This window comes from Pyxicephalus adspersus, chromosome 6 (assembly GCF_032062135.1).
Source record: "Pyxicephalus adspersus chromosome 6, UCB_Pads_2.0, whole genome shotgun sequence".
NCBI lineage: Eukaryota > Metazoa > Chordata > Amphibia > Anura > Pyxicephalidae > Pyxicephalus > Pyxicephalus adspersus.
This window is the reverse complement of record NC_092863.1, coordinates 69,517,307-69,545,182: the sequence shown is the minus strand read 5'-3', so window position 1 is coordinate 69,545,182 and position 27,876 is coordinate 69,517,307. Positions and strand designations below refer to the sequence as shown.

General features: G+C 38.6%; 1 protein-coding gene across 1 annotated transcript; it reads left to right on the top strand.

Annotated features, from left to right (window-relative positions):
• On the top strand, window positions 1-27,297 carry RGMB (repulsive guidance molecule BMP co-receptor b). Its single transcript, XM_072416132.1, has 3 exons — window positions 1-436; window positions 7,887-8,395; window positions 22,103-27,297. Exons 1-3 carry the CDS (start codon window positions 337-339, stop codon window positions 22,766-22,768), a joined length of 1,275 nt encoding a protein of 424 aa, XP_072272233.1. The 5' UTR covers window positions 1-336; the 3' UTR covers window positions 22,769-27,297.
• Window positions 27,298-27,876: the final 579 nt, after the last annotated feature.

Here is a 27,876-nt window from a genome sequence, read left to right as displayed (position 1 = left end):
GAGCTGCTGCCAGTCATAGGAGTGATAGAATGGGCGGGGTCTGTGAGTAGATGGGAGGGGCGGAGCGGGATACGCCCAATCAGAGGCAGCCTCCTCCTCTTCCCTGTCCCAGCACAGTGCGTATTGGAGCGCCTGGCCGGGATGTGTGGAGCCCAGTAACCGGCTGTGTGTTTGTGTCTCCCCCTATGTGCGCTCCGGACCCTCCGCTACTTCACCGCTGACTCCTCCTCCTCTCCGCCGGGACCGGCAAACTTCAGGAAGAGAAGGAAGCGAGCTGCCCCGTGCCAGCCTAGCCCCGCTCCTGTGCCCCAGCGCCCGGCATTGCGACCTGAATGGATGGGTATGGGGAGAAGGGCCGCACTCTCCTACCCCGGGGCTGACCGCCGCCTGGGGCCCCTGCACCTCCTACTACTGCTGGCCCTCTGGGGGGACACAGGTAAGCCGGACGCCGCTGCTGGTGGTGTGTGGACTGTGAACAGTACAAAGGGTAGAAGCAGGTTCTGAGTTCCTCAGCTTTCTCCATCACAGCACCACTCTGGCCCATGAAACATATTGATTTTATTGATCTTCTAAGACCAGAGCTACGTTGCAGTATAAAAAAAGCAGCTTTGAGCTTACCCCTTAGCTTAGAACTCCTGTTTCTAGCTTTATCCTTTGTTGGTCCTATGGCAGGTAAAATGCCAAGAAATGAGATGATGTAAATATTTGTGATCACTTGAATAATAAAAGTAATGGTGGAACCCTTGGCTATAATACTGAAGGATATAGGGTGATGGTTGCACACTATATTCTTTGTTTTATAAGTCTTATTGATCCATCACACAATGTGTTCTGGTTTGGACTAGAGCTTTACCACAACCTTGATGAAGGTTCCAGAAGAGACTAAATAATTCATGTTTATTATTGGTCAATAGTCAAAGCCCTTCTGAATTTTATGTATAAAGCAGCAAAATAATTCCATGTGCATTGAGATAAGAGGTTCACAGTCCTCCTCACAGTCCTGTTTTCTACCACAGGCCCAACTGCATTCCCAGCCACTCTTGTTGGGAACTATTTTGTGCGCGAATTTGCACATGAATTTGATGGGGTTGTGGCGTGGTTCCTGGAAGCAACATTTCACTTCTAGCCTCACCACACTATAAAGTCAAAGTAATGTGTGCGGACGTGTTAACCTACAGTGCAATTTGCTGCTCCTGAGCGCTTAGCAGTTTGCTGTGAACATGGAAGTGGCTTTCTGCAAGATTTGCATGTGTAAAACTGACTCATATTGAGCATATTAGAGCCCTGAGTAGAAAAACCTATCCCGTTGGGACCATTGTTCTTTGTGTGGATCAGTGGTCTCTCTGCAGAGGTCCAAAACACCCCTGTGAGTTAAAAGTAGATCTAATCAATCAATAAGAGGATGAGCTTTGCTGATTGCAGAGATATGGCTGACTAAAAAGGTGTAAGACCTCTACAGAGAGACCACTACTTCACATAGTAGCATGCTGGTAAGAAACAACCATTTAGATTTGCTGTGTCTGAAGCAAAGATTAAAAAACATTGCTAAGTTCATAGCCATAGTGGGGGGGGGGGGGGGGTCACAGGACTAATTTTAATTACCCGCCAAATTACCGGCCATGCCTTATGATAGCCAAGAACTGTAAAGGATATCCATTGCAATGTAAGACGTCTTTTGAAAAAAAATGTATGATATTTTTTTGTATTTATTTTTCCTGCTCAAGTTTAATTTGTGCCATTCTTATGTGTACACTGAATAACTTAATTTCTAGGTAAAAAAAAAAAACAGTGATGCCTATAGAGTTAAATTGTAGCACAGAAGCCATTTGACTAATTGTCCTATCTCACTTCTGATTAGAAAATCTAGAGAGAATAATGTGATTACTGGTCAGCCCATAGCCATCTAAAAGCTCTTTGTGTCTGTTAATGAGCCGTATTTATTTCACATTCATTGTGTTGACACTTAGAAAATGCCAAGCAAACAGAGCATTAACCTTCTTTTGTGTTTATGATCGGTATGTCATTACTGAGAAGTGATAAGAATATAATGGTGATATATCCTGGGTATGAGATCGGGAAAGTGATCTTGTGTCTCTGTGATAAGATCCCTACAGATTGTCACTAGAAATGGACAGATATTTGCAGGACACTTTTAGAATGCATTAGAAGCTGCAACAATTTAGATTAAGCCCATCTCATTGCCTGGTCATCTGATTTCCCTGTATCATCTAGGTCAGGGGTGTCAAACTCTGGCCCGTGGGCCAAATCTGGCCCTCAAGGTCCTTTTTTTCTTTTCTTTGGCCCCCCAAAGAATTCCAAAAATGAACTACATCTGGCCCACGGTACCACCTCACATCACCATTTTTTCAATACATGCAATACATAGACATTATTCCTGTACACCCATCATGTGACCCAAAATCTAGGCAATTATCACATGTTGCCTAACTACCAGGGGCATTGTGTTTGTTTTAATCCATTAGAGACTGCATAGTGCAATATTTAGTGTCAGACAAACTTGTGATATGAGAGGATGAACAACACACAGCCTGCAAAGATAGATAGAAATTAGTTTTTCCAACCCTAAAGTGTGTGTAGAGGGTTTTTTTTTTTTTGTGTGGATGAAGTAGTAAACTTCCTCAATTTTTTCAATAAATTTTATATTTTGGCCCCCGTCTAAGTTTTTAATTTCGGACCTCTGTGTACTTGAGTTTGACACCCATGATCCAGGTGATTCCTCACCCGCCCTAGCCAACCTTTGAATTTATTGGATTGCATTTATTCCAAAAATGAAGGATCAACAACACATGACCAAGAGCAGCCTGCATGCAAACATTCATAGGGCAGTTCAGTATATTCAGGTAGTCAGATGACCTCGTTTTTTAAAGGCACATTACATGCCGAACCCAGTCCTGAGCAACTGAAGCAACCCCAGTATAACACACTGCCCTCCCAGGTCTGGGGACTTTGTTTGCCCATGCAGAGAATTTAGCATTTGATGACTTTTCCTTTGAAAATGCTAGATGCCTGGTCTTCTTGTTGATGGTTTTGCTTCATTATTTTTGTTCAGTGACCCGAAACAAGAACACAGGTAAGAAATTTTCTTTCCTTTCCTTTCCTTTTTGTTCCTGGTCACTGATTTAGAAAGTAACAAAGATAATGGTTTATAGAAGGTTGGTATATTTGGCAGCCATTATATTTTTATCATAACAGCTATATATTACTGTACATAACTAGTAACCTAACATAAACAATAATTTGTTTATGTATAGCAGCCATATACCAGCTCTGCTTTGTTACAGTTATCTGACAAAGAGTAGATTGAATTTTACAGTGAAGGGCAATTTAGTGTGAAATTAACAAACCAGATAATTCGGGAGATAGTGGGCCCTTTTTGGATAGAGGGCATCTTTCCTTTGTGAATAATACAGTGTGAGCCATAAATAAAAGGTTTACCTCCGAAAATGTTAAAGTTATATCTTGTCTTATATTATGTTGTTGTGCCTTGAACCTCTTATGTAATTCTGCAGTCTGAGTTCATCTCGGGCACAAATGTCTACTCCTTGTTCTCTTTGCCGGTGAGCAGCCTGTACTTGGGAATCTGAAGGGCAGGGATCTCCCTGCTTTATCCATTGCAGTGGTGTGTGCTTTCTTCACCTTCTGAGCTGCTTTTTTTTTTTAAATTCCCCAACCATCATATCACAGTTATAAAGGGGGGGGCAGCTCTGCAGTCAATAAGCAAAGCTCTACCTCCATGCATAAACAGAGTTCAGAACAAGACTAGTTAGTAATGGGAATGGGCTCACATGCAGGGAAACATCTTCTTGTATCAGGATGGATTAATTTGACCTGTTCATATGTAAATGTTACTCCAATGGCTTTAGAAGTGAGTGTGGTTATACCCTTCCTGATAAATGGGGACAAAAAAGGACCATGTTTCTGGTAAGGTAGAAATTCCTTGGCTTCATCAGTCCTGGCAGCTATTGTATTGATATAAAAATTCATTAGATTAAACCAATTATTTTACTTTTTGTCATTCTCCTGTGAATAATGATGATGCTTCTGCTTTCCATATAATTGATTAGCTGCATTCTCATGAATTTTGATTTATGTCAGAAGTGGTTCTCATAGCAGTAAGTCATAAGTGACAGGTGTGCTTTAAATTCTCTTCCAAGATACAGCTAAGCATTCAATTGGATTGCTCTGCTTCTGATACCTAGGAATCTAATGCTAAAGATTAAAAATAAATTGGAAATATAAATCAATCAAAGCATTAGCTATTTGTAATCCTATCCAAATGCCAGGCAAAGGCTTCTGATTTCAACAAAGCAATGCATGCATTTCCTGAATGAAGATGAAATGGGGCAGAGGCTGCTTACTCATACACTTCATGGCCTTTCTTGGCCGGCTCCCCAAGCTTGTTTTTTTACTAAGCATTACTCTGGCATTTTGACAGCAGTGTTTTCTCTTTTCTTTTAAGCACCCTGTCTAACCAAAGTGTGCACTGTCATTATAAATTTATGAATAATGGATATTTCTGGGTGTAGGCTGTACAGGATGTTCAAAGAGATGAAACCCTAAATTGATGAGGCTTCAGAAATCCATATGCAGCAAGGTCATAATCAATTATAAGCTAGATTCAAGCTAATCGCTACCTGAATCTTCCTAAAGCTGACTGGTCCTGTGAAGTGGAGCATCTAGAAAAACTGTTAGGGTAAATGAAAACTGTTATGATTTAGACGGCACAAAGCCTTGTTAATCTTTAGGGTCTTTGATGTCAGTTTTTGCCAGGTGGAAAATATCCATGGCATTGCAGTTTTTACCGTATTTCCCTGTAATCTATAGAGAGTGCCACTATAGAAAAATATCAACATCAGAAAGGGATATTTTAGCATGCATTGGTATGGTATTCAATAAAAATGAGCATTTACACCAGTGCTGGTGAGTACTTGTGCTGTCCGCTGTAAGAGCAGAAAACAATCTTTTAATGGCTTTAGCTCTGGCTCAGGTGGATGCTAACCACTTAGTAAACCTGTTTAGAATGGTAATTACCATTATGGTCCACTTGTTTCTTGTTCCCTAACTGTTCATATCAAGCTGTGGCTTTACCCCAAAGGTACCCTTGAAGTATTTTTCAGGTCACAGGGAACCCATGCTAAAACCAATTTATTTGTAGGGTCAACCTCTTAAATTGATGGGCAGCTGAAAGAATGCCCACCTTGGTGGTGGCTAGAGTTACGCCTTTATAGACACATAAAACCTCATTAGAGCCATGCATCTGGCACTGCCAAGTGACATTTGCCCCAGAACAATGCAGAGATCACAAATTTAGAAGTCTCATTGTAGTTCTCGTCACTGGCTTCCATTTCACCTTAGAATCGAATTCAAGCTCCTGTGCTTTGCCTTCGAATCCCTCCACAGTTCTTGTCCCACTTACATTTCTGACCTGATAGAAAAATACTCCCCCCTCTTCCCGGGGGGGGGGGGGGGCATTCTTTCCTCTGGTCACCAAATTATTTCAAGTATTCTTCATTTAGAAAGGTGTATTACTCACTGTCTTGAAACATGTAGATTAGGACTTGACTTGCTTTACTGGCTACATGCTTGTTTTGGGTCAGTGATTTTCAAAGTATCAAAGCTTTAGGAAGCGTGATTGAAGTACAAGGTGGAAAGATTTTGGGTGCTGGATATTTTCCTGAATCCACTCCCATGTTGAAGGTGCCCTTAGACTTCTGTTTCCCAGCAATTTGGGCTGGGCTTTTATAAGGTTAGTTATTATATATTCACACATCGTGTCACCCAGTGGTGAGGACAGCCGAACCTTGGAGCACGGAGCCCGACCTCCTTTCACTCTAACTCTAAGGTTTAGAAATGACAGTACATGAATATTTGTAGTTCAATCATGGACAGAATGTAGGGATCTCCCAAAGGTGCAGTTTTCTAGACAAGGGAAAAGTCTTGCTCTCAGTCATGGAGGTCATTTGTGTGGCTCTTGTACTTGTTTAGATTCTCTGACCTATGAAGAAATGACAGTCAGGGAAATGTATCTTGTCTGATTGTAGCATACATTGTTTTTGTTCCAAGTCATCTTGGGAAAGGCAGAGCCAGCTTGAAATTTGATTTGCTCCAGGCCTGGTTGAACTAAGTTCCTCTCTGTCTGCTGGAATAGCTTAGCTATGATTCTGTTTTGCATAGCCTGAAATGTGAGATGTATTTTTTTCTCTTTACTGTATGTACACGAATTGGAATATTAGCTTACCACCTGTGTTTTCCTGGCAGTGTTTCCCAGCCTGTAAAGAAACATCAGGGTGGTCAGACCTAATGGCCCCAAAAATCCAATGTGAAGCCCTATTTTATTCTTTTTTTTTCCAAGTTGTTTGGGCTGTGTGATTCTGATTGTAGATTTCCATGCAAAATGAAAAATATTTAGTCTGTATGTATAATCACTGAATTGCTTGTTATCAAGACCGTACGGTCTGTATTTACCTGTAATCCTATTTTATAATACATTTCCATCACCCTCTGCCACCAGCTCAGTATGACATTTGGATGTGTTTGTATTGGCTGTGCAAAATGGTGACGTTTGCAGGATTTTTTATTTTTTTCCATATTCATATATGTAGACTTCCTCGCCTGCCTCATATTACATGGATTGGGTACAGTGTACAGCAGAGTCATACAGGGTTCACATGTGTCATTACGCAGTACTGAAAATCCCTGGAGACATAATTGTGAGCTAAAAAATGAGTCTCCCAACATTAAGTAATGGATTGTAAAGTGTTAAGGCGCACTAATAAGCTGCTGACATTGTGTACTGACACAGCAGGGTTTCCCCAATGTATGCTCCCTGTTATCAAATCTTGCTGTGCTATGAGATATCTGCAACACATTTTACCAAGTTTCCTTTATCCAGGTACACAGATGAAAATAAATAATACTTTATTATCTAAATCAGCAGTTGCCAACCGGTGGTCCCGTGGACCACAAGAAAATTTGGGGGGTCCGTGGCTTTGGCTGGTGCACCCCCAAACACGGTCAGGAGAAGGACCCCGCTGGGGGGACACATCAGCCAGAGGCACGGACCATGTCCCCCATGCGGTGCCCAGGCTTAGGGAAGTGAGCGGGCTGTGTCCCTGAACATAACCCCGCCCAGTCTCCTATTGCAGGCTCAGATCTGCGATGGGAGAGGAGCCGGTGATTTTAGTGGTCCGTGGAACCGAAAAGGTTGACGACCACTGATCTAAATGAGATAATTTGTCTATGCATTTAAAAAGCAGTTGAAATTTCATCTGCTTCTTTGAGTTGCTTCAAAATAAAGTGTGTATGGTATGCTTTTTTGTGTGTATAGAAAAATCTGTTCCTTGCCAGCATGCTGCAGAATGAGACCTGTGTGGAAGCTGTGACCTCTCTGCAGAAGTCCATTCAACCCTCTCTCCCCTATCTAACGCCACTTGGTCACATGTCTATGGTTTTCCAGTAGTTAGGAAGCACAGATTTTGCTGATTGATGTGCTATAACTCTAACTTGCTAGGCACCATTTTTGATCCCTTCAAAGTATAATTCTTTATTTTTACATGTTGCTAAGGGAAAGGATTTTTTTTATTTTGGCTGAAGCTACTTTTAAAAGAAAACTGTAAAATTTTATACCTATTTAGTTTCCTTGTACCCAGAAAATTCAGCTGGTCTATGGTTGTATCTTTGTTTTAAGTGGGTTTAGTTACCATACTTTGATTAGTTTGCAGATTTGTTTATTTTCAAAAGTCTGTTTATGTATACATCTATGTATTTTATATCAATAGACCTATTTGTTTTACAAACCCACACTTCTATAGATCTTGGATATTTCGAGTATTTGAAATATAGTAAACTTTTATTTTCTCTTGCAGGGTACGGTCATCAGCAAACGCAGTGTCGTATCCAGAAGTGCACGACCGACTTTGTGTCATTAACGTCACACCTAAACACAGGGAGCGATGGCTTTGACTCTGAATTCTGTAAGGCCTTGCGGGCCTATGCTGCCTGTACACATAGAACTTCCAAAGCATGTCGTGGAAACCTAGTTTACCATTCTGCCGTGTTGGGTATCAGCGACCTGATGAGTCAGAGGAATTGCTCGAAGGATGGCCCCACATCTTCAACAAATCCAGAGTTTTCCAACGACCTTTGTAACTTTCATAGCAGGGTGGCAGCACGAGAATTAAGGGCTGGAGAACAGACACAGCCCAATTACCTCTTTTGTGGCTTGTTTGGGGACCCTCATCTTAGGACTTTTAAAGACCATTTTCAGACTTGTAAAGTAGAGGGAGCATGGCCGCTGATAGACAACAATTACTTGTCTGTTCAAGTGACGAATGTGCCCGTGGTCCCTGGATCCAGTGCTACTGCTACAAACAAGGTAGCTATTCTTGTCACATTGTTTTTTTTTTTTTTTAATACAATTATAAAAGATGGAGACTATGTTGCATGTTGTAATTTTGTTTTTTCTTGTTCTATAAAAATGGGTGGTTTTATATCTTTTAAGATGGTGATACTTTTGTATTCCTGCAGATAATACAGTACAATTGCCTCTGTATACCAAATGTGTAAATATCTGCAACTTTCCCTCCTGCTTTTAATTTCTATCATCATAACTGTGTCAGGTTTACCGTTTGAGGCTTCGTGGACCTGATTTAATAAAGTACTCCAAACTGGAGAAGATACACATTCATCGGTGAACATGGGTGATCCAGCAAACTTGGAATGGATTTCTTAAGTCATTTGTTAGTAAATGGTTTAAATCCTGGACCTGATCCATTCTAGGCTTGCTGGATCACCCAGCTTCACTGATGAAAGTGTAACTTCTCTAGCCTTGGAGAGCTTTATTAAATCAGGCACATTGACACAAGTTACTTATTCTGGGCTAAGAAATCCAGTTCTTTTCAGCACTTGACATTTATCATCAGACATCTTTTTATAGTGCTCATAACAGTATGATCATATATAGTATCTATCTAGTAACCCTCATTTGTACATTTTAAGATTGTTAATAATAAGTCCAATTCCTAGAGGCCTTTTCACCTTGCTCACTGGGTGTCCGTGTAAAGCCTACTTCGCAGACAACCTTATATTCACCTCAACAAAAATTACAACAAAGATTCTGGAGTAATTTTTTAATCACTTAGGAACACCTGCTGTTTGTTTACTATAGCATGTTGGAGGACTGCCAAGATCTGCTGTCCTAGAGAAGCACAGTACCTGTGTTGTGAACTTTGAAAACTAGGTGTGTATATATACAGTGGTGAATAAAGCAGTTTTACAGCTTGTTTAGAATCCCTGTGCATGATATGGGCACAGATTTAACACTCACAATACAATATAGCTGAAAGTGTAGTATTTAGTGCCCCCCCCCAATATGCTGAGAGTCTCCTTAGGGTTTAATGGGGCCACAATTTTAATGTTTCTAGTCTGGGAGTACAGCCCCATTCAAGTCAATTGGGTGTGGTAGTCACTAACGATTTTCACCTCCAGGATGTAAATATCAGAAGTAGGTTGCTGGGTGTAGGGTGTTTAGGTTAAGGGACTATGCAGGGTAACTAGTGTACTTCTTACAAATTTTTTGCATTTGTCTCGGGTTAATGTGGGTTGCAGAACATGGCCGCACTTTGCACTGCATTACTGAATAAGAACCATGGTATTCCTGGAAAAGCTAAACTGCAAATATCATGGCATTGCAACATATTCTGAATAAAGTTCAGATCTTTAAACCTATAGCTGACACGACTTCAGTTATTTGTATAGGTAAATATATTGATTGCAAAAAGCCTACACCTTCAAACTTTACAAGGATTACACTTGGAAAGCTCACATGAAATGGTCACCTAAAGACCTGAACGTCATGCCAGTGCCATGAAAATTCATCACTCAACTTTTCCACACAATAAGGGGTTACCAACCTTTGTTGCTGAACTGTGTTTTCACACTGTGGTTTGTTTAGATTGCAAATCACCTGTCAAGTTTTTATTGCTGTTAGATTTTTTCCTCCTTTTGTATTAGTCTATTGTGGGCAGAATCAGTAAGAAAATACAAGTTGGGAAGAGTTCAAACATCTTTATCTATATCTGAATTTTTTCCTGTCCTGTGACTCTCTTCCATTGATTTGTTGTCTGGGTGTCTCAGGGATAAAAATGAGGGGACAATACTTGAACTATACATTGGAAAATAGTGTTTATTTCAATTCTATTCTTGAATGAGAATAATTGCGTCTCTGGAATGGTCTTCCTCGTACTATTCAGCTTGCTCCTACTTTCTCCTCCTTTAAAAGAGCACTCAAAACCCTTTTTTTCAAACTTGCCTACCCATCTTTTTCTGTCTCTTAAACCTTCCCCACCATTCCATATCCCCCCTCCTATTGTGTGATATTTTCCCCACCTCCTCCTGTGTCACTATCTGTCTGTCATTTGCAACCCCTTTGTAATGTACAGTGCTGCGTAATATGTTGACACTATATAAATATGGTTTATTATTAATAATAATGATTGCAGCAACTTTTTTTTATATTTGGGAACACAAAGTTTCAGACGTTCTAGTTACCCATCAAAGATGTATGGAAAGTGAGAAGTTTTCTGCAGTTAGGCTCCACAATCTAAAGTTGAATGTTTCATCTCAGGATCCATGACAGTCTGGCAGGGAAAGGGTTAGACTCTGTGGCAGCTAATAACATGCATTTTATTCAAGTCTGTCTTTGTGAGAGCTGAATGCAGCATTCATACTCAGTGGGCAGCCAGCCTTCGCAAGGTGTGTGTTATGTGTAAACTGCGGCATCTGTCTGCTTTGGCTGACTTGGCCATTGTGTTTAGCAAACAGGCATGTTGTTACAATGTGCTCCTTGGCATGCTTCAATATGTGGCCATTTGTGTACTTTAGTGTGGTTTGTGTCAAGTGTTTCACAGTTTTATCTTGTTTCCAGATAGAAAGTGTAAGTAGTTTCAGCTGTCACCAGCAAGCAGTGTGGTATAATGTAGTTGGCACTAAGCACTCTGTGTTCAATATGGTCACATGACACAAGTCTGGAATTTCACAATTGGAAAAAAGTTGTTTTTTTACATATTGCAGAGAGACCCATTTGTTTGAGATCCATGGTATGTGTATGTATATATATATATATATATATATATATATTTATATATATTTATTTATATAGCCAATTGGGAGATTTATCAATGCGTTCTGAGTGCAGTGTTAGATGGCACAGAAGCCTTTCATTCCAATGTTGTTTTAAAGGTAGCAAGAATCTGCACTGTTCTAGCCTATACCTTATTCTTGGTAAAATCTGACATCCACCGCTACACCCAGAAGATAAAATGTCCAACTCCTGGCATTCTGGTTTTGATACACAGTGCTTGTAGCAAATCATAATGTGTAAAAACATAACTCTTAAGATTGTGAACTCTTCGAGGCAGGGTCCTCTGCTCCTTCGGTGTCACTGTGTATTCGTCTGTCATTTGCAATCCCTATTGTAATCCCTATAATGTACAGCGCTGCATAATATGTTGGCACTATATAAATCCTGTTTATTATTAAGAATGTGAAAGCATCATATATAGCATAATATTTGCATGTACCTTTTATTTACCCTTGTGCTAAGCCTGACATCACATGGACAAGAAACTTTTCTTGTTATGCACCCTGGCATTAGATCCTTTAAAACACACTCACACTGTGATGACTAGATAGTCAGAGCTGAGAAAATACCTGCTTTATGTATTATTTATGTATTATGCCTAGACAAATTAATAATTACAATTTACATCTGTGCAAAAACAATGCAATACTAAGCCCCTTACTTCAAGTTTAAGACTTAGGCTACTTACACACTTTCAATAATTGTCATTGGAAAGGATCATAAAAAATCCTTTCCAACGACAAAAGACTGAAAGATGCATGAATGAGTTCTGCTCTATGCAGAGGGGGAGAACCTTGCTGCGTTCTCTCCCCTTCACTTGTATTACGATGGTTTGTGGATACACCAGAACAGATCCATGAATGACACCGGACAAGCACTGTACACACCCCAGATTCTTGTCCAATACTAGCCCTGAGGCAATTATCGGGCGAGAATCATTTGACATGTGTACATAGCCTTTGGCCTCTTTCAGATGTGTGGTCTAAAACCGCATTATTAGCGGGTACTGGGCACAAAGACAACTGCTACTTTGTGTCCAGGAACAACAAACTGCATCGCAGGTCTGTATGTGTTACTCATGTGACAGCGGTAACATGTTAAAGTTCTCCCTCCAGAGGAGGAAAATCCATGGGCAGAACTAATGTATTACTTCCATGATCCACACTGCAAACACAACCCCATGCAAAAAATGGTTCCCAGTGGTTGGAAGCATAGTTGTGTGTGTGTGTGTGTGTATGTATGTATGTCAATATAAAAAAAAAAAAAAAACTTTTTTTTTTTTCTTTTTGTATGGTGAAAGCTCCAGCTGGTTACTAAAGAAACTAAACTTTCATTGAGTCCTTCCTTTTTTTTGCACATCATTTAGCAATGCTTGGAAGATGGAGAAGTAAGACAATCTCTTGGCAATGAAGAAATGTACCCATTTATTCAACATAACAATGAAAAAAAAGACATTGACAACGCACTGCAGTTCTGGCTTTACATCTTTATAAGTAGGCAGCATAACTCTCTTGCTCCATTAAGTCCGCTTGGCTCAGTCTACCTAGGCTGTAGATAACGCTATCTGCTAATTAGTGATATTACAGCTGCCTACTGTTTGCAGCAGAGTGAAAATTGAGACGCCCTGGAGACCAGAACAGGAAAGCTTCCACTAAGAACACGGTGAAAACTGAGACTTTGTACAAAATCATATCCGAACATAGCAAGAAACTATGCCCACCTTAATTCTGTAGTGTCACATTTATGTGATGTGCATATTTCCTGCTGAAATAAATTTTACTCTTTTGTGCCATGATTATAATGGTAATTTAGGTGGGATGGTATGTATTTTGTATTAGTCTTCACATTAAATTTGTTTGCAACTTAATAAATCTGGTGGGCCTTTTGGACCTTGCTGCTGCCTTGTGGTCTCTTAGTTGGATTCACAGGTTTTGTGGACCTGTAGGTTTAAAACTTTGTGTAGTTTTAGGGATAAGACTATATATATATATTCTCGTCTGATTATCACTTCAGGGCTCGTATCTAACGTGTGTACAGCACTTGTCCATCATGATTCTTGAACAAGAGCGTAGTGGGGTGCCGCTCGCTTGTTCTCCCCTCCCCTCTACATAGAGCAGAAAGGCACTGTATGTATGTACAGCGCACATCATGCATCTTTCAGTGTTTTTTTTCTTTGGAAAGGATTGTGAAAGCCTTAAGTATACAGTTCTATCCTCACAAGTTTACTTTTAAGTAGGCCTTGCAATAAAATTCAAAATCTACCTATGTCTAGGTCCACTCCTCAAACATCATCTGCTGGAACCAAATATTGGTGGAAAGATTAGATTTTACAAGTGCCTTAGTCCTGTCTACCACCCGTGGTATGAAGTTGTACTTATCTGGTGAGATCCTGGAAAAAAGGATACTCCAGATCTTATAAGAAGACGCTGTTGCACTGGCGTAGATTCATCTCGCCACTAAATAGTGGGGTCATCACACCCGGCAATGCAGAGTATAAAGGAGGAGAGAAGTTTAAAATCAAACTTTTAAGTTACTGACTTTTAGTTGGGGATTTGATATAATGAAATCTGCTACATTCTGTATGACATTATTGGCCACCTTTTTATTTTGTGTTCTTGTATACTTTACTTTATTTGCATAGTGGAAAAGAAGGCTTAGGAGGCTCTTAATTAGTTGATTGTGATAAAAGCCAATCCATTCGGGTAAAATGGAGGAAACCTGAATAGCAGAATAGTTGAACATATTGATCTCTTGTCTGAAAGTAATTTATAGACAAGCTGCAATTAAAGATGTATTCAAGCATTGCCTGTGTGCAGTGATTGAACTCAAAAATCCATTTAATGCAGAACACACATGGGGCACAAGTTGCTTTGCATGAGATCGCACAGTGTATTAGGCTGCTCTAATACCACCTTGGCCCGATGGATGGGGATTTTACAAAGCGGGCTGTACAAATTGTAGAATCGTGCATGTATGTATGTCAATAATAATTTGGATATTCATTACTAATTGCTTTGGTGTCTGTTCTACCCTTACTAATGCACTTTCTGCCCCCATTATACAATTTAGACTGCTGTTTTTTATGTTTTGTTTTTGCCAGATGCTTTCATGCTGTAACTAATGTGATGCTATTTATCAACTGGAGGGACCCAATAGCAATCATTTAATGATAACCAAGTTTTACGGCAATTAAACTCACATCAAGCAGAATGGTTCATATAAACCACATGACGCAGTGTGATGGCCATTTTGGCATTAGAAGGCTAAGACATCCAGCAGCGCTCTTTTTCATGAGAATGTATATTGGATTGGTAACATTTTATTTCTGTATACTTGAAAGAGCAGAAGACTTAAGATATGAGACCTATATTCATATATGTGTGTGTGTTGTGTTTTTCTTTTCTGGAAGGGATTATTACATTACATGGAATGCTAATGGTAACATATGAACAGATGTCTTGCTAATGATCCTAATTGTAGAAAATGAGCTTTTCTAATCAGCCTGGCATACAACAGTTCTTAGATTTACAGCTGGCTTCCTAACCCCATTGTGATGTGTAAGTAATTACAGAAAAAAAGACATTCATTGGAACTTGTTGATCACTTATCCAGTTAGTTAATCGTGGCCAGATGGAGAAGACATTTCCTGACATTTAATGACCAGGGCCAGCATGTCTAAAACTTTGTGTTGCTTTACTTTAGCTGAGCTCCATAAGATGAGACATTGGGATTTGTTATCCTGCAAAAAAAAACAAAAAACTTTTGCACAAGTGTGGTTCATTGTGTTTTCCGATACAAGTAGGTGAGTGAGATTAAGTGTATTCCTGGACAGCGGGCATATGCGTGGAAAAATATAGCTGGGTTTGCTTTCATTGAGGTGGTGTGGGGCAGAAGCAGTATATTTATGGAAATAGGATAGTGAAAAGCAATCTTTTCCAGCACATCTGGGCTTTTATTCAGTAATGCCATAGTGAATTTTGACAATTATCAGATATAAGCCGGAAATATGTTATTGACAAAAATGCAATATTAAAGCAGAACTCCTAAGTTCCACTCCTATGGCTCTTGTTTTTTGTTGCAAAATCCCAAAAATACATGTTGATCCACCTATTTTAGCTTTATGTGACACTATCCCAGCAATGGCTAAATAGGCTTTAAACACCGCAAGTATGTATAGTACAGGGCTTCTTTTACAATGCACAACACCGTGGGCCTGATTTGTTAATGTTCTCCAAGGCTGGAAATGTTGCACTTTTATCAGTGAACCTGGGTGAGCCGACAAACCTGAAATGGATCTGGTCCAGGATTCAAAAAATTTGCTAACAAATAGGAAGTCCACTCCAGGTTTGCTGGATCACCCAACTTCACTGATGAAAATGTGTCTTCCCCAGCCTTAGAGAGCTTTAATAAATTAGGCCCAATGTGTAATGGGTTAGACAGGTCCTAGTAAAACTAGTATTTTCTTTTCTGTGTGTGTTGTGCTTTATCAATGTATGTGTGTCTGTTATAGAAGGCAGGACCCCACAGTTCGAAAACAATTGATTCTCTGTAATACCTTAACCCCCCCCCCCCCAGTGGTAATCCTGAGTGTCACTCTGGGGTGGATTTTACTTGCAAATAGCAGTAATCCAGAGTCCCACTCAGGGTAGCTTTAACCTAAAAAAAAAAAAAAAAACACTCTTACCTTGCTCTGTTTTCGTCCCCCCATGTCCTGCTGGTCCCCGCAGGTCCTTGTAGCCTTTGCTGGAAAAAAGTAGACATAAAATGAACATCTACAGTCCAGAGATGCATTGAAGCATAAAAACAGTGTTTAGAATAAAAAAGCAACTTTTTACATTTACAGTATTAAATGTCATTCAGGTTTACATGGACTGTTGTTTGGTATTGTGTGGTACAGAAGAGACATTGAGGCTGTACAGTCATTTAGCTTATATAAGTCCCTTTATTGCTCCATTCTATCTTGATTCCTGCATTGTGTATATTTTCATAAAATAGAATCTCCTCTACTGATATTGATCAGTTTGATATATCCGACTACATAAATGTGCCTGCCCCCGTATGTTTGAGTTCCGCTCACTTGAGTGCTTTGATTGCAGCCCGTCTTCATCAGTGCTCGAGAACTTTACATAAACTTTTCCATTTTACTTAGTGCCAAGTTTAAAATTAAACTTTCTCCAACTCCATTTGCTATAATCACTATATTTGGCTTTCTGTTATTTAGTTTTACAGCTGTGTGCAATGCACAAATCATTTAACATCAGAGATAACCACAATTGTTCTAAACTGACATGTCTAACAGACTGTCACAATGCTTTCCTAATATATCTGTTAAACATGCTTATTTACTAAATGTTTCAATACTAAGACTGCGGAAAATAACTGGTCATTTTGGTTTGGATTTATTATTTTTAAGGTATGGCAGGTTTCTGTTTGTGGCTAAATAATTTTAAAACTTGTATTTGTACATAAACATTCTGGCTCCTAAGTATCTTTCAGAGATCACATGCCAGCTGTGCTCCTTGGGGGCAAGGCTTGAAGCAGGAGCAACCAATTGCCAAGCTCCAGTGTGGTCACATGGGACCATGAGCCATATCTTAGTGTGTAAGTTTGTATTGATGTTAAAATTTTACTGGCTATAGTAGGGATCAAAGCAGTGGCAGAGTGGAACAAAATGTAAGTTTTGCGTCTCTGAGGATGCTTGGCTTAGGACGGCAACTATTAATTTTTAAAATTTTTTGTTTCCATCAAAAAACCTATGTGTTGGGAGTAGGAAGCTAGGGATAGATTAGTATATCCTATACTGGTGTATGCGGAATGACCCCTCTGAAATGGTAACTGGAGGATATAACCAAAGTTACTCATTCTTCGATTGAAATATATAAACTGCTCTAGCAGATACAAAGCCCTATGGGAAAGAAATAGTTATTGGTAGATCAGGAATCACCGTGCTTTGCATGAGACGGATCAGAGTCCCATCAGTGGTACAATGTTTTGTGTAGCCTGGCTGTAGACAAAACGGGTGGATTTATGAATGTCATATCCTAGGTGTATTTATCTTCAAGAGTTTGAGTGCAAATTGGATGTGGTAGAGTAGAATTAAAAAATTACAGGGATATTTCACTTGCTGAATGTCAGGTTTTGGTTTAGTCGAGAGCCATGGTTCGCAAAAAATTGCTGGCCTATCTTAAACAGTTTACTAATTACAGCTCCTGGAAGGAAGAGAAGCATTTGTTTAATGGTGATATTTGTATACAACCTGGCCTTTCTTCCTTCAGAACAAATATCAGGGTATTTGTAATGTATTTATTGACAGAGCAAGGTATTTGGCAAGGTTCTTGTACACGGATAATCATAAAATGAATAAATATAGGCGGCCCTGCTTCAGTTTAACTTTTGTGGTTTGCAACCATGGTAAGGTGGTGTGTCCCTCCAAAAGCCAACATACTATCACAAGCACCAGCAGAATACTGGTATCAGAAACGACCCGGGTAAAGAAGATCAGACTGATGGCTTTTACCAGCAGTGGTTTTGTGTATTCTGATGGCTAATACCAAGAGGTGTGTTTTTTTTTTTGTTTTGTCTTTTTACAGTTGCCTAATGGCTAAACATTTGGGAGAGGTGACAAGCAGTAACAGCTAAGTCTTTTCTGGTGTAAAAATGCCTAATCTAAAGTTAGCAAGTGGCTGCAAAAACCTAGATGACCAGTGTTTTTTTTTTTCTTCTTTAATTCGATTTTCATCTGCTTAAAATTGTTTGCAAACAAAGCATTTGTATACATGGTGACAAGCTGTTTTATCTATCCATCCATCCAATACATTATTCTGACCTTTCTTGTACCAATATTAAAAGTGATTTTTTTTTTCAACCTAGCTCCCAATTTCCTGTGATTTCTACAGTGCCATTTAGTGATATAGTGGCTTGTCGCCTCAGAGAAAATATTCTATGAAAGGATTCCATTAGGTGGAGACTTTGCTACTGCAATAATGAAAAACACAAGCTGGACAGGGAACCTGCAGGGGATTGTTGACGTGGCCCTCTGTGTTGCATATGATACTCCTGCTTATAGTATATGTAATCCCTAACTATGAACTTCTCTTATTTCTGTCCTAGTCTGCTCAATCTACCATTGAAATGGTTTTATCTATATTAAAGGGGCAAAAATATTAGTTGGCATTGCTGGAGTTTTTATGTGTTCTCTTCTCTGTGCACAAGCCGTTATGGATGTAATTGCAGTGTTTGAAAATTGATATAACATGAACATTTATGTTGTGACATAAGCTTTCAGGGTACAAATTTAGGTGTACAGTACACTGTTTATAATAGTCCCATATAAAATCCTTGCTGGTATTGTTGGTATGATTTGGGTCACATGACTGGCAGAGCTCTAATGGACATTAGTTGCAGTCTTTGACATTGTAGGGAGGTCTGGAATGCTGATCTTTACCTTGATGTTACTGTTTTCACAGCTGGTGAGAAGCCAAGGAGCAAATTGTTTAAAAATGGATGAGTGCAGCAGCTCATCCGGGAAAGAAGCTTAACATAAGCATTGATGTTTTAAATACACAGCATTTCTGTTTATCAATAATAAATGACATATTGGTGGTGGGGGTGGTCGTGCCAAATTCCTGAACGTCTAATGTACAAGGACACAAGACAAGTTAGGTGTTAAGCTGCAGACAGGCTAATTATCTCCCTCTGGTTTATCAATGTTAGCACGGTGAGGAACATATAATCTAGGTTCCTAACATTGTGTGGTCTATAGACTAATGTCATTACTGGGTCCCAGCTAGAACAGAACATCCAGGAATCATATACTGTGGGTTGGCTTACTAGGCGTAGACCATTGGTAGCTAACCAAGTTATGCCAGCAGATGAGTTGTCTCTCGGTGGTTTGGTAACTCCAGGGGAAAATTGCTTGCAGCTTAGGCCTAGCTCCTGTCACAGATACAATTGGTGCTGAATTCTGTGTCATTAATTAGAAAAAAAACAACCTTTTTGACAAACATTTTTGATCTTGACTTCAAAGTCTTTTGATAGACACAAGAACCAGTGAGTAAATCCATGCCTTGACACATTCCCCAAAACTTAAATATCCGGTGCAGTTGGAGTTACTCTTCAGCAGTCTCATAGAAGGGAATTGTCAAAACAATGATGACTGGGCTTTTCCAAGAATGTCTGGATTAGGTCTTGATATAATTGTACATGCTTGTTTACCATATGGCAGATTAACATTTGCTGCCTCCTTTAGATTTGTTCAGCTAGGAAGTGGTTGCCACCTGTCTGAGCGTACGCAATGCTTCTGTTTTACGTGTAATAACATGATATCTTTGTTAGATTTTCAACTCTGAGTTGCCAAAAGGACAGTTAGAAGGTGATTGGTATCTCTTACATAAATCAATACACTGTTCTCTAAATATACAGGAAGCAACCCAACAGGCCAGTGATGTAATTTGTCAGACACAAACCAAAATTTTAAAAAATGTGGCAAATTGTAGGCTCCCATTATTTTAACATGCCCCCATCACCACACTACTTCAACAAAACCTTACTTTCGGAAGAGGAGACTTTGGTTTTGGTATTATTGTTATATAGTGCCAACATATTACGCAGCACTTCATAGTCCATTGTCATATCACTAGCTGCCCCTCAAAGGAGCTCACAATCTAATGTCCCTACCCCAGTCATATGTCTTTATACAGTCCAAGGTCAATTTTGGGGGAAGCCATTTAACCCAACTGCATGTTTTGTTTTTTGGAATATTGGAGGAAACCAGGATGAACCTGCAAACACCATGCAGATAATGTCCTGGCGGAGATTCGAACATGGGACCTAGTGCTGCAAAGGCCAGAGTCCCTACCTTTAAGCTCTTCTTGCAGTGGTTGAATCCCCTAGCAAATTAATGGGCACATTGAACGTAGAAAAAAGGAACTGAAAAATGTTTTATTTTCTTTAAAATAACTAAAAATTCCAGGCAGATCACCTCCCACCTTAAATAAATAAATCTTAAATAAATAAATAAAACTGGCCTTGTGTAAGAATTTTAATGTTTTTATTAATAAACAGGATTTATATACCGCCAACATGTTACACAGCGCTGTACATTAAGATATAGGATTTTATTTCTCTCACAAATTTCATCCAATATTAACATTTTTCTGAATGGATCAAGTTGGAAAAATTAGTAGAACCTGCAGAAATTTGTGTGAATATTGCTTGAAAACATATATAGCCCCCTCTATACTCCAGATGTAGATGGAGTAGTCCTTCTTTATATGTTATATGTTTTCTGGAACAAAATGACACTTTTTTAGAACCGCCAGCCAGCCGTGTACACAGATTTGTTCCTGTAGAGAAAAAAGATTCAATATAAGGTGATTGCTAATTTTGTTTTCAAGTGTAAAATCTTAAGCACCCAAGTTGAAACACGAATCCTGCAGTTTTCTGGCAAGGTGGATTTCAGTAGGAGAAGCAGAAGACTTTTATGAGTCACGGCTGTCAAGTAGACAAATTGCTTAGCTTTGTGAGAAGAGTTGATGCTGTAATTTACAGTACTAATGTTATGATTGTGGGTTGCCTAAGGTACCTATTAAATGAAGAGACCTGTCATTTGTCTCTCATTATTACTGCTTCTGCAACTTCTCCTCACTCTCACAGGTGTTGAGTAAACTTGAGTAAGATGTTGCTGCTCTCGTCATGTCCTAATCATAAAATATAAACTGACGCAGTTTATTTGGGTTTGATCCTATATTTCCTATAATGTAAAGCTCGGCATCACAGTTTGACACAATAAACATTTTAGTACAGTCCATTGACATCACCAACATCAATATTTATTACCTGCCTGCCCTAAATATTTATTTGCTTTGAAATCATCAATGTTAAAATTATTTATTACCTATACTAGTACCCTGGTTATTTCTTCATCTGTTTGGACTTTTTAAAGCTGGATGTATTATTATAAACCTGTGACCAACCTTTTTTTTACTTGTTTTTAAGATGGATTGTTTAGTTTAAAGCCAGTTTTTGCTTATGGATTTTCCTTTGGTATATTTTTTCCTGTGACATAGGTGTTTAGAACAATTAGAGAGCATCACACTCCCTAAATAGGACACAATGAGCAATACCTTACCTGCACACTATCCAAATCTTAGGACTTTTTATTTATTTTGCCTTTAGTTTATTTTTTTAATAATTATTTTATACTGAATAACTGTTTTAAAATGTTACATATTTGTAGTAAAAAGCCTTATTTCGCATTATGTTACATCCAAAATTAAGCACCAAGAATTTTTTTCTGGGTTTGACACGAGTTTTGGAATATTTGTCAAGGAGAGGTTGACATATTCCCGTTGACTTTACTTGATCAGTACAAATGACCATTTAGAGGCTGGGTTTATTCTGCGTTGTATTGCACTGCTTTTCTTTGCATGCAGTATTTGTGCTAAGGCCTTTCTGGCCAAAGGCAGTCTTTTCAAATACTACATTTTCCATTTGAATGCATGCGGTTGCATTCGACAATATTGCCTGTCGACATGAACTCTTCTACTAAAACGTTGCATGTATTCCCCCCCCCTCCAGGCACACTTACCGGTGATAAGCAGTTGTGAAAACTTTTCCAATCCTTTTATCTCATTTTGTTCTTCATCTATCCTTATATTTAAATATTTGCTGGAAACAATCATTGTTTCGGGTAAATAAGATTTTTAAAAAATATTTGTTACATTGCTCCAGTTTTTTTAGGACTTTGTTAAAGAAAATAACATTTAATTCCAATTAATGTAAACCAGGGTTATGCCATGTTATCAGAAATGTGCTAAACTTACTCAGAGTTGTGCACATAACTCGCTTAAAACTGGCTTAAAAAAAAAAAAAAAAATGTTTTAATTTGTAGATATATTTATTTTTACTGCGAATTACATTCCCATTTCTCTTCTCTCTTAGATAACTATAATATTTAAATCCTTTCCGGATTGTACCGACCAGAAAGTGTACCAGGCTGTGACTGACGACCTGCCAGCAGCATTTGTTGATGGCACAACTAGCGGTGGAGATGCAGACTCTAAAACCTTACGGATTATAGAGAAAGTCAGTGGAAAGCATGTTGAAATGCATGCAAGGTACATTGGAACAACTGTCATCGTACGACAACATGGAAACTACCTAACTTTGGCTATTCGCATGCCAGAGGAATTGGCCATGGCTTACGAGGAAAGCCAAGACTTGCAGCTGTGTATGAATGGCTGCCCTTCAAGTGAACGTATTGATGAAGGAGGACATCTGCGTTTTCCAGCTACAGTTAAATCTTCACCAAGCTCAGCACCCAGTCAGGCACGTTCGGTATATACACTCGAAAGCGCAGTTGCTAAATGTCTTGAAAAATTCCAGGTCCGACACCTCTACTACAATTCTTGTGTCTTTGATCTGTTGACAACAGGTGATGCAAACTTTACTGCCGCAGCTTACAGTGCTTGGGAGGATGTGGAAAGTCTTCACCCGAGAAAGGAGCTCTGGCAAATCTTCCCAAATAGTGGAAGTCTGGGCAAGGCACCAACATTGCCGACCATTTTTCTTGGGCTTGTATGCTTAGTCCTTGTCGCTTTTTTGTAGGAGTTTTCTTGTGTAAAAACAAAAAAATGTAAAATATATATTGTTATAATATATTGATCAAGGATAACAGCGTATATGTATATACCGTGTATATGAAGGGATGTTTGTCTTGGGATGCCCATGAGATTGTAAATATTGTCAATGTTTATACCTAATTTGGATGTAGTATTACGGTTTTTTTTTTTTTTTTTTTTTTTTTTTTTTTTTTTTCTTGTGAAATGTTTTGTATGTTCCATTCCTGGAACCTTTTAGAAAGCACTTTATTTTTTTATAATATATTTATGTGTCTCTACCAGTGAGAAATTGTGTGTGTAATAGCGCACAGACCAAGCTCTGCTCATATATTGTCGAATCCTTAAAAGGTTTTGGGTTTTTTCCATATTGTGTCAGGATAGTTGTGTAGTGGCAATATATTTGCCATGGTAGATTATGGAATAGGTGTTCTTTTTAATGCTTATTCATGGGGATTCATGTGAAAAGCTTCCTGAATGGTCCACTTAGGAGCAGTAAACAAATATCATACATTGCGTATAACATAGATGTACAATATGCAGCCTACCACATCGCAAACTCTTATATAAAGCTGCACATAGGACAGCCTATGTTATGAGGTATAAAAAATAAATGTTGAGTATGGGGTTATAAATTGTATGTTTTCCAGGATTTGGGACACTGTTTTAAAATCCAGCTCCAGCCAAAATGTTTTACTTTGGCTTGATTTGTGAAAGGGTCAGGGGTAATGAGGTCTCCTGTGGAAAGATTTCCAATTCTTTCCTGTCATTATAGGAAGTAATAAAAAAAAACCTCTTCAATGGGGACACTGACATCAATAAAAACTTGAGGAAAATTCGAAGAATTTCGAAACCAAAACTTGCAGTGGCTTTGGCCCAGGATTTAAAGCATTTGCCACCTGATAGCAAATATGTTTTAAGAAGTCCATTTCAGGTTTGGAGGATCTCCCAGGTTCTCCCATGATAATCTATCTTCTCTAGTATTTGAGAGCCCTAATCTATCGGGCCCATTGTGTGTAGGTTTTCATTACCATTACAACTTACTTCAATTGTTGGGGTCACCCCCTTGTAAATCTATGGAGCAGACTGCTTCAAAGCATATAATGTAGAGCGGCAGGAGCTTGACATTTTAGTCTTCAGTTGATGCTGAAAAGTTTAATTGGTCACTTTAAGTCCTAATGCCAGAGTAGAAGTTGGGGTAGAGATCTAGCTGACTGGTTCTTACTCTGGAGTTCCTTAATAGGATGAATGTTGGCCATTCAACTTAACTTGCATATACAAAAAAATATTTATTATTTTAGGGTTCTCTATGGAAGTGACCTTCACCCCTGTATTCCCCCCCGAACTAGAGAAGAGCAAGTTTTATGTCTGGTATAGGCCTGTTTTTTTTTGCCAATAACTTTGTCAATGCTTAAAATAACAAAGAAACGAATCGTTTGTAGGACAAACATTGCTTTTTGGTGATATTGTCTTGCAGAAACAAATTAATTTTTAATTCCATTATTAGATAAAACAAGTTACTATAAACATAAAGCACTTTTTTTCTTGATTTATCAGTGTTAGTTACAAAAGGTGAAAAAAATTTTTATTTTATAATTTATTCTGTTTAAAACGACACTAACATTCTGATTTTGGTACAAAGCATTACAAAGCTATTTTCAAATGAAATAAAGCCTTTTTTTAAATTTGTGTTTTTTTTTTATTAATAATGAACAAAACATAAAAAGTTTTAATTATTTGTTTAAATCCTGCAGGAAATTAAATAGTGAAGAGGAAGGAGGACTAGGGTGATGTAAAAGGTATTAAGGGGTAATAGCAACATCATTTTTATTTTTTTTTACTAGTCTGGTTGCTCTAACTTATATCATCATATGCAGATTGAAACTTATCCCTTTCATCTGCAGATAAATGAAACTTAATAGATACTAAAGTAACATTGTTACTTTACATCTATCTCATACATAAACAGTGTTTATAAACACCATCTTAGATAGTCCATGGGAGCAGCAGGTCCTGTACACAAAAAAACAAATTGGGGTGCGTGCCTAGTTCCCTCAACTGTGTAATCTTACACCTGCATTCTCCCTTGTATTGAACTTGGTGGTTATCTTAGCTTATCTTAGGACTCCAGCATTGAAATGTTGTTGCAGTCTGCTCCCTTTATTAAAAATAAAAAAAAGCCCTTTTTCGTAAAACTCCCCAATCATGTTAATTCTACGTTATTCTAAGTTAGGTGAAAATAGAAATTCTACTAATAAAATCTTGCAGATATAGTCCACGAGATATGTCTCGAGGACTACAGAACACTAATTTACCAGGTTGAAGTGGAGGTGATCTTCAAATAAACTGCGGTCCTTACCATGTAGTCTGCAGATGATTATTTGTCCATCTTGTATATCCTCACCTTATTCATTTAAATATTCCTTGCTATCAGATGCCATGACTGAGTTTTTTTATGATGAATGTGGTAACGGTAAAGGAGACAAAGACTGAAACATACATTTTTAGATGTTTACCACTGTCTGGGGCTATTAAGCAACCCGAATCAGTGTTTACCTTTCACTCATTTGTCATAAAATTCTACTCAACCATTTGATATGGAAGTGAAATACAAAGTTTTGTGAATCATAAACCTTTGTTGACCTTTTCTCAGCAGTGACTGTTGCATTTGACACAGGAATATGATTTTGAACTTGTACATTGATTTTGTCATATTGGCTGTCCTTCATATCCTGGCTCCGGAGGCCGGCTTCTATCGTTTCCTGCCTCCTGACCAGATATTTTAAACATGTTGCCAAAATACATAATCTTGTCTTTGCAGAATCACTTTAAAGTTTTTCCCAGCTTTGCTAATAGTGGGGCTTATACAATTCTATATGAATTTTCTTAAAGTGGACCTACCATACACCTTCACAAACACATGCGCACACACAATGGAGACGTGGTTTAAAAGATTTGCTCATGAATTGATCTTGCCTGTAGAAGAAAGAGTTTCAACCTCTACATAGCAGTAGTACTCCAACTCTGGGGATCTGTGCCAATTCAAAAATAATTAAACTAAATCTGTACATTATATATGTGGGCGGGGAGAGTCGCCTCTTCCATGGGGCGCATGAAACTAATTCCTTCTAAGGTAACATCAGTCATTAGGGTCCATTTATTCAAACTGCCAATAATAAATTTGGCAGCAACCAATAGCCCGATGTGCCATGGAACAATATACTTCATGCTTCTCAAACATTGTTATTTTGCTAATAGTTCTGCATTCTTGGAAATGTTGTTTCTTGTGTAAAGGCAAGCACAGGTAGAATAAAAAACATTTCAACGCAACTATATCAAGAATGCTAAATTTTATTGTACATTATTGCTACTGTGAATTAAACATAAACCTCTTTTTTTCTAATACCCTATTTTAGGATAATAGATTGTTATTTTAAAAAGGTAATTCCATTGCTTCCAGTTTGATGTTAAAGGGAAGGATCCTGTCTGCCTATAGTAGTGATATCACAGTTTAAGCCATTATGTGACTAAGGTAACAAGTCCATCATTGATTTGTGAATCTTGGCAGGTTTAGGTTTAAATTTTATCTACCATGGTCCTTCTTTTGTTCCACCCATAGACTGAGCACTTTTCATCCAGAAAGCTGGCATTGGTGCACACTTCCGGTTAGGTCTTCAGTAGATTAGAAAACCTTTCTTTGAATTATTCTTTCTATGGTACAGCAAACATCTCATCCCAGGGAAACAGAAAACATCACAAACAGCAAAATCCCACTTTACTGCAATGGCAATAATTATCCTTGTTAACCTTTCACTGCTTTTTACAGAATAAAATGTATGTTTTACAACTCCAAGTGCATTATGCTGACCGTGATAAAAGCTGTTGCTCTGCAACCAGAGGCAAAGTGCACCAAAAACTGATATTTGGTATGATGGGAAGGGATTTGTGTGGATGAAAATGTGAACTAATTTATGTTGTGATCTATCTATTTGAAATAGATGAAGCAGTTCCACTCATCATCGCCCAGCTTTATTCACAGTTTTAAGTGTACTGACCCTTTAAGAAGACCAATTCTCAACTTAAGTTTGTATTTTAGCTATAGCCGTAAGTAAATGCAGGGATGTGCCCAGAAAACATTTAAGAAAGTCATACATCTTGTAGTTTAGCACTTCTTAGTTTTTCCGCTCTTGGCCCAGCTCTGGGAATTGAGAAAATGTTATTTGCACATGTTCTTGCAGGCTGTTATGGCTAAGAGAGCTTTAGATAAAGCCAAACATAAGGATAGTTAAAACTTGGTGAATGCCCTCAGGGGAGAGCTAAAACTTTTGAGAAGATGTGCACAAAATGGCCTCCTCCTGTCGTGCTTGGATAAGCCCCATGATGTGTCTTTGCAGAAACTTTAGATGTGGTTTATAGTTATGCCAATAAGTATCTGTTTGTGTAAAAGTGATTGTGCATTGTGTATATAGTTTAACTTATTATGCTACAAGAATAAAGTTGATTACCTTAAGGTAAAAAGGCTCATGTGTGGTGTTCTGGTGGCCTCCTTTGTCGTCTTATTAAAAGTAAGTAAATTATAAAAAGGTATGGGGGTGGGGGGTTACTGATCAGAATGGTTTCTGCATAGAGGTGGGAGGTATGAGGAGGGGTTAACTGACCCAAATACATATGAAATGTAGGGATGGCATTAACTGACCAGGATGAGATACTTTATAAAAGGTGTGAGGTAAATTGACAAGAATTAACTTGTTCCACACAAGAGGTGTGAGGTGTAGGACAACGGTTACCTGACCAGAATGTGTTCTACATAAGAGATGTTAGATGTAAGTCGAGGATACACTGACCAGGATGGGTTCTACATTAAAGGCATAGGATGAGGGTTAACTGGCTGGAATGGGTTATACATTAGAGGTGTAGGATGAAGGTTACCTGAGTAGAATAGATTCTACATAAGAGGTGTAAGATGAGCGTTACCTGTCCAGAATGGGTACGTACCTAAGAGCTGCGAGGTGTAGGATGAGGGTTCGGTTACTAGAATGAATTCGACATAGGAGGTATAGGATGGATTCTACATAGGAACAAGATGAAGGTTAACTT